The following is an 8,114-nucleotide window of genomic DNA, read 5'->3' as shown; positions in this document are numbered from 1 at the left end:
AACGAAAGCTTTGATCAACAACCGACGTGGACCCCATCTTATCTATGTAAAAAACGCACAGGTTACGATGCTTCCATAAATGTCAGACAATCACCCCCAAACCATAGAACTAAATCGTGTCGGCAACGCATGGTAAGGCCCGCATCGTAACGTTTGTTAAGGTTATCGTGATGTAATATCAACGTAAAACAATAAGAGAACCGCATCACGATTGTTGCAGTCAAAAACCGTTATGTAACATCGCAACACGCTATAAATTACACTGTAACTCCGCAACAAACTTTAAATTATCTGAAATATAACATTACATAGATAAATTGTTATAATTTAATTCTTAAAACTATATTATAAATATATATCATTAATAATATCGTAATAGTTATGTTTAAAATTAATTACTTAAATTTGAATTAATTAAATTACTTATTAACATTATTTTAAAATTAAATTAATTTAAATTTAAATTGAATTTTTCTCATATCTAAAATTGACGTGATTAATTTTAAATTAAATTTTTATATTAACATTAAGTATTATAATTATATGTTTATTTATTATTATATAAATTTTGTATAAGAGATGAATTCATTTTATAATACTATAAAAATATATGTATTTTATGAAACTATAAAATTTTATCTAATCTATTCACAATAAACTTTTATCATACAACATGTTTCCTACCAATGATACATCATAATGTGATGTCTTCTTCGCCTGGAATAGGAAGGAATCAAAATCGAGACAATGACGAAGATGAAAATGCTTTAGATCCGTCACGCCATTCATTTTGGTGGTTTATATGTTATTCATTAACATTATAATTGTTATTACTCATTATCCAGTATGAAAGAACTTCTATGGTTTATATTTGTTTTTAATAAATTTTTATCTATGAAGTTAAATTTTTATTTTCAAAATAAAATATTAAAAGAGTATATTAATATTAATATATTAAAAGATAACGGTAAAATGTATAATAATATAATATTTTAGACGTATTGTGATTTTTGAGGAAGACATCACGCCTGCGACAGCCGCAACACGTTACGTAACGTCTGCAGCATCCGCAACCGCTACACCACAATCGCATCCGTACAAAATCCGCTACCGCAATTTGATACTCTGCCCCAAAACATCTATGTCCACTCCTTAAAGCCCTTTGCAATCTGATCCGGATTTGACAGATTAGTTAACAACAATTCCTGAAATCCCATTGACAGGAATTCATTCAATTTCGTGGATTGGATCAACCGTTTCCACACCTCCAAAGCTGTAGGTCACATGCTAAAAAGGTGATCCATGGTTTCCTCAGAGTCGTCACAAACCCAGCACCTTGAAGAATTGCTCATATGTCGGCGAACTCGCTCCACGTTCGTGAGGAGCTTCCCACAAGCCACCAGCCAAAGTAAAATCCTCACTCTCGACAATCCTTTGAACTTAGCAATGTAATTCCGAATGCTATCAACTGAAGTAGATGTCGTTGGCATACATACCTCATAAGACGATTTCACTGTGAAGATTTTGTCCGATCTCTACTTCCACCCACAACCATCAATCGCACGAACCTTAGGCGGTGTCAACGTGGCCATTAGCCGTCGAATAATATCCTGAGGAAGGATATTATGTATCTTATTCCAATCCCACTCACCATTCACATCAACCATATCCGCAGCCATGATTTCCGGAATATTTGCCGCCACATTCTGCTCAACTATATAGTCACGCAGCGGACCAACATCACCTAGCCAAGGGTCTCTCCAAAAGTCGATACTCGTTCGTCCAAATAAGGCTCGATTGAACATCATGCCATACTAAACTTACTCCCTTCCAAAGTAATCTTTGACATATCTTTCGTGTTCTCTAAGGTGGTAAGGTGGCCTCAAACCTTTTAAGTTTTGTTATGCAGATTAACCACACAATCCTTGAATCTATTAGAGACGAACCTAACAGTTTAACCTTATTGGTTATGCTAATGAGCCTGTCATAATACTCCTTGACTGTCTTAGTTCCCTTCATCTTCTGTAGCTCAAAATCACGTGCAAGATTCCACACTTGCATCTCTCGAATTTTTCATCTCCCTCGTACTCAGTCTTGAGATAATCTCATATATTTTTTTGCCGACTTTAGAGACATAATTCAAGTAAAATAGTCGGTGATGTTACAGCAAAAAAAATGCTTTTACCTTCTATTTCCTTATCTTCTTTTCTTTTTGTGCTTTGATATGTGTTATGGTGGGGTTGGTCGATAATGCAGGAATCTCATAATCCTCTTTGACGGCTTCCCAAAGATGTATAGCCTCTAGGTAAGTTTCTATGTGTACTGCCCAAACTTGATAATTGTCTCCATCAAATGTAGGCAGCACAACCAAAGACAAATTACTTTCACCTTCCATGATATAGTAAGCACTAACACAGGACCCTCAAGAAAAAAAAATGCTCTCTTACCGATTTTTGGTATTTTAATGAAAAGAAAAGTTAAAAGATGAAGAAAATTGAACATTATATACTTATTCCGCAACATTCATAATTTAAATAAAATAAAATTAACAACCCACTGACAACATGCTCTTAAATTTAAGTAATAACAATTAACAACTTTATCCTAAACTTAAGCAACACTGAAAACAACAAATAAACTAAAAATAGAATCAGTTCTAAACACATCGACTAACATGAATGTATCTGATATCAAATATAGGTTTTTAAGTAGAAATGCTTTTGCTGGTATATATAGATGATGAGCTGGAGGCAACAAAAATAAATATGAGCATTTTTATTTCAACTACATTTCTTTGTGCTATTTCAAGCAAAATTCCTTTGTGCTTGAACAGATTCTGACTGACCTAATTCTACATTTCTTTCCATTTTTCAGTTGAGAGATAAAAGTAAAAGCATGCATTATCAGAATGCTTTAAATAATTATATATAACACGGCAAGACTTCAATTCCATTACTTGAATGCTCATACTTATATGAAATAATGAAAGGCTTTTCACAAAAGGAAAACGTATAACATATAACAAGATAATCCAACATGTAGAACGGTGTATATGTAAACAATCTCGTGCATATAGATCAAATTGAAACTAAGGAACCATATATAGAAGTATTCTCTGGTTGTTGTTTAACCAGAATCAAAGAATGCAGCTGTTATCAAATAATGCTGTCATCTAGGGCTAGCTGAAACAAATAATTTCTACTTTTATATGTGTGTGTAATAATATTGAAAACTGAAAAGTCACTATAAAAAAGCTTGAATAAGGAGTTACAAAAAGTATAAAAAAAAATTATAGAGCTTAACGCATTTAATAGCCTTCTGATGCATGTTCTAGCCAGGTATATGTAGCTTGATAAAAGAAAACAAGGATGCAAATGAAATTTGATCGAGGAGGGAACAAAGTTGTAGCTAAACAGGAGACCAGTGAACAAAAAGTGTGGTATTAGGTGCACAGTAATTCTTCAAGTTTCATCTAGGGTTTTGATGTTGAGAAACTACAAAGAGAAAATCTGAGAATTTCTACAAACTATCACATAGATGAATTGAGAAAGTGGAGTGATATGTGCAGATTAACCTTTTGCATTCTCTCCCTTAAATTATTTTGAGAAAACTGTACTCCTCCAAAAGTTTCTAATAAGGTTAACAATCAATTCACATATTCAATTTAATTGTTCAGCAATTTAGCATTTATGGGCACCTTCGATGATTAAATTTTTTAGGTTAAGAAAAAAGACAAACGACGAACTTTGAAAAACTATATAAGATCAAAAGTGTATATTTTATTCACTTGCTACTATACCTGCACGGGATTTGATTCACAGATCTTATATTTTGGTTATTTGGTCTAAGATTTCAATAAATATAGAAAACAAAGTAGGAAACTATTCATTCGATTATTACCTTCAATATGCAACTTGCAGTCCTAGTTAAGACGTGTGAATACATACATACATACATATAAAAATGTTTGATATCTTTTAGATTACTTGGGACTATGGATGGAAGCTAACCAAATCAAGCAAAAGATGAGTAAATATTTAGAGGAAGAAAATAGAAAACATGCAGTGAAGGCTAACCAGACAACTACAGTAGAAAATAATTTTTATTTATGATAGCATCTGCATTCTCCAAGAGAGTTAATAGTATATGCCAGTGTGGGTGAACCGAAAGAAAGGAGTGATTTTCGTTAAGGGAAAGCATTCAAATAAGAAATGAACAATATAGAAACAAATTAATGCGTTAAAGAATAAACAGGTGTGGGGAAGAATTTAATGAACAGAAAAAGGGTCCAAAGAAAACCGATGGAATGCCTATACCTTTTAAAAGCCCCCTGCTAAGTTTCTCTGCAAAACCTGCGGGCGTGCCCAACGAAGCAGTGACAAGAACAACAACCCAACCAAGTAAAAACAAAAGAGAGCAAAAAAAAAAGAAAAAAAAAAGAGTCGGATTACATCAGATAGAGAGCAACAACCCCTGCTAATAAGTTTCTCTGCAAAACCTGCGGGCGTGCCCAACGAAGCAGTGACAAGAACAACAACCCAACCAAGTAAAAACAAAAGAGAGCAAAAAAAAAGAAAAAAAAAGAGTCGGATTACATCAGATAGATAGCTCAGTTACTGATGAATCAGGAAAGGTTGTTATTAAACGAAAAACAGTGGAGGGAGGGAGGGAGGGAGAACAGTTGAGAGCCAAAGGGAATAAAGATACTTCTGGGGATCTAATTCAGAGGAAACAATGGGATGGATGGATACATTCAGTCCAGACCAAACCCTACAAAAAGCAATCTCGGAGTCCATGGATCTATTATCTATACATATTATATTTTATACATAAACGCAAAAGGACTCTTGTGTTATAGTTGTCATCATCTCTTATGTCTATTCTCTACCTAGATCTTCAGACACCCAAACCCGCTAGTAAAAGACACTGAAATCTGAATACTTGTCCTTTCACAACACTCATAATATTCTTCCATCTCTTTTTATTAAGCATTGATAAGGATATGATATGATCATAAAGCAGCATTGTATATTTCAGCAGCTGGGTCTTCTTCCTCATAAGAATCAACAAGTGGTAAATCAAACAAAGAAAGAAAAAGCGGATTAGCAGCTGGTACTGTAATTCTTCTAGTCTTATATATCTCCAGGCATTTTGTTGTTGTTTTTGGTGGTTCACTGTGAGAAACATTATGCCAAGTCAACATGTTGTCGTCAGATATCTAAATCCAAGGACATGGAAGCTTTCCCTTTGATTGGGCTAAGGAAGTCAGTGGGGGGCAGTGGAGTGCCATTGTAGAACCTTAATTGGAGAGGATGCTGAGATGAGGAAGAGCGTTGAAGAGGCTGTGATGTCATTGTAGTCGTGGATATCACATTATACTCATCGGACTCCGGTATGGGGCAATCCATGTTCACCCCAAAAAGCCTTAACCTCTTGGCTGCTGCCTTGCCTTGGACCACCGGTACCGAATCAAACGCCACTGGCTCTACAAGTCCACCTTTCTGTTGCCACTCCATCATTCCCATTCCCATCTGTGGGGCTGCTGAAACCACTGCTGATCTCAGATAAACTATCGATCCCATCGCACCACCTGGATTCACCACATTGCTCCCAGAAGGATAACCTCCGTAGTAGCTATTTCGGCTAAGAGGGTTTATCTGTGACAGGTGAGAGTGATCTCTTCCTGTTGGTGGCGGTCGCATTAGCAATGGACTCCATGGGATCGAGCGGTGCAAGGGGAAATGGTGTTGCTGATGATGTGGATGGAAAGAAACCTGCGTCTCCGATGCATCAGGCCTCCTCCTCCAATCAATAAAAAGACGACCTTTACCAAACTCACCGACCCCTCTCTGGAAAGAAACAATATCGCCGGCATCGAGTTTCTTATCCTTGACAAAACGGCTCCACCCTTTGGTCATAACATAGCTTTGGCTGCTACTCCAATAAGAGTACCTGAATCTCCACGGCTTTCCATTCCTGTCTTCGAAATTCAAAAGAAGACCCTTCTCGTTCGTGGAAGAATCCAATGCGAAATACTTCTCCGCGTGTTGTTTTGGGATAACAAGACGGTTGAGTTTCCCCACATCGCTTGGAGTGACTACTTTTTCGAACATGTGTTCTTTCTTGATGTTGTCACCCGCAGTACTCCTGAGCTCCAGCGTTGAATCTGAGTCTACGCGTGCAAAATTAGCTTCACTTACCGACTGGGAGTTGCCAAGAGGAGGCAACTGGGTTTTGTACTGAGGAGAAGACGAAGTAGACGAGGAGGAACAGTATGCAAAAGGGAGCTTACCTCTTCCACCCATCTCTTCTTCTTTAAACCCTTTTCTGTCAGATGACTCAAAATACATGGTCCACGCTACCAATTCTGATTTTTCTTTTTCTGACGGTAAACAATGAAGATGAAGAAGAGAAACCAATCAAAGAAACGTAACTGGAAAGGAAGAGAAAGGGGGGGAAATCGAAAGCTAGTTGAGATTGAGAAAAATCAAACAAAGAGAAAAAGAAACAAGGCCAGACAGCGAGTCATGCTTTCTTGGTTTTGTTAGGGTTGAAGAAGAGTGCGGAAAGTCGGTGCTTGGACGAAACAAAAACACGGAAACAAAGAGTTGAACAACAGATGAAACCCCCCACTAGACGTTTCAATACAGATATGTTGCAACTGCAGCTACTTTGTTGACCTTGGAAGAGGAGAAATAAAATGGAAAATTGAGGTTTATTTGGTGGTCTTATTGTATTTTCCAAAGGTTCACATGTTAGGAAATCCACTATATTTCCTTTCTCTTTTTAATATTCTCAATTTATACCATCTCTCGTGGCTGCTTATGCTGGAATGTTTCTAAAACCCGAACAATTATCAAATTTGGATTCAATTATTTGTAATTATTACCATGTTTAGCTAATTTACTGCATTTTTCTTTTCAACTTAAAATCTTGAGAATTATGTAATTAATTAATGACTATAACTTCCAGGAAAAAGAAGTCCATTCTTTTAATTTTGAATCCAGTGTAATCTTACGCTGTCAACCAATGGGTACAGAGAATTACAATTCATTAGTAATTATAAGAGTGTCTTTTTCATAATTATTTTATAATGTTCAAACGCATCATTTTACTTAAAATACTACGTGCCGGTAAAAATATTTTTATTTTACTCTTGGATATAAATATTTTCTTATATTCAACATTTTATAAAAATGTTATTTCATGCAAAATAAAGGCATAAAGCAGAACATAAACGAGACCTTAAGTTCCCTCCATATATTAATGATGTTATTTAGCTGAGAAATGAGGGACCCCATGTATTATCTGGTTCGGTTCATGTTCATGTTTATGTTCATGTTCATGTGAGCTTGTCACTGTCATGATCCTGGGTGGTATGCATAGTTTTTTTAGAATATAAAGCCAGCTGTGTTTAAGAGCACGAGCTTCGTATAAGTCTAGCGTAATTAATTCTCCTTTCGTTTCTTATTTAAAAACCTAAAGTTTATATATATTATATTGGCCCATTTATTTCTTGGTTGTGATAATGTTTGTCTACTTCTGCTATAAAAGTCTTTGATTAATTAATGGTAACGCAGTCGTAGCATATTTTTATAATATATTTTATTATTTATATTTTATATTATATGTTAATGATCTAATTTTGATCTTTTTGGATTTTATAATTTCATAACTTCTAATTTTTAATATAAATTTTAAAATATGTATATTTTCATATAAAATTTTATGTTAGTATACGAACAATAATAAATTTATCTTTTCATTGTTTAACCCACCAAGATAAATTAATTATGTTGCAGCCACCACCTTAGTATTTAAACATCTGGTTTCATCGGATACGAACAAGGGAAAAAGTAAATTTGGCTCAGTCATTCATGCGTTTTTACCCTCAATGCAATACAACAGATTAAAATATATCACAACCCTAATTATATATTAAGAAACCGCATCCAACACTTTTGTCCCATGTGTGGAAATTTTAGAATTTTATGGAGATAATATGAAAATAGGTAGCTTTAAATTTGGAAGGTCCGTGTTCAGAATTCGTGCAACCTGGTCCTGCTGCACAGCCATCACTGGTCCAGCAACCACACTTGCCTGCCGCACACAAA

The 8,114-nt window shown here is 35.2% G+C and overlaps 1 protein-coding gene across 1 annotated transcript; it reads right to left on the bottom strand.

Annotated features, from left to right (window-relative positions):
• Nucleotides 1–4,858: 4,858 nt before the first annotated feature.
• On the bottom strand, nt 4,859–6,625 carry LOC120114414 (B3 domain-containing protein Os03g0120900-like). Its single transcript, XM_039135347.1, has one exon. The coding sequence runs from the start codon at nt 6,348–6,350 to the stop codon at nt 5,211–5,213; it is 1,140 nt and encodes a 379-aa protein (XP_038991278.1). The 5' UTR covers nt 6,351–6,625; the 3' UTR covers nt 4,859–5,210.
• Between the last annotated feature and the right edge of the window lie 1,489 nt (nt 6,626–8,114).

This window comes from Hibiscus syriacus, unplaced genomic scaffold (assembly GCF_006381635.1).
Source record: "Hibiscus syriacus cultivar Baekdansim isolate YM2019G1 unplaced genomic scaffold, ASM638163v2 tig00110223_pilon, whole genome shotgun sequence".
NCBI classification, from domain to species: Eukaryota; Viridiplantae; Streptophyta; class Magnoliopsida; order Malvales; family Malvaceae; genus Hibiscus; species Hibiscus syriacus.
Note: the sequence above shows the minus strand (reverse complement) of the source record. Positions and strands in the feature narration are given on the sequence as shown.

What these genes read in the sequence shown, in the direction of transcription:
- LOC120114414 (XM_039135347.1), bottom strand. Translation starts at nt 6,350, where the DNA reads ATGTATTTTGAGTCATCTGACAGAAAAGGGTTTAAAGAAGAAGAGATG.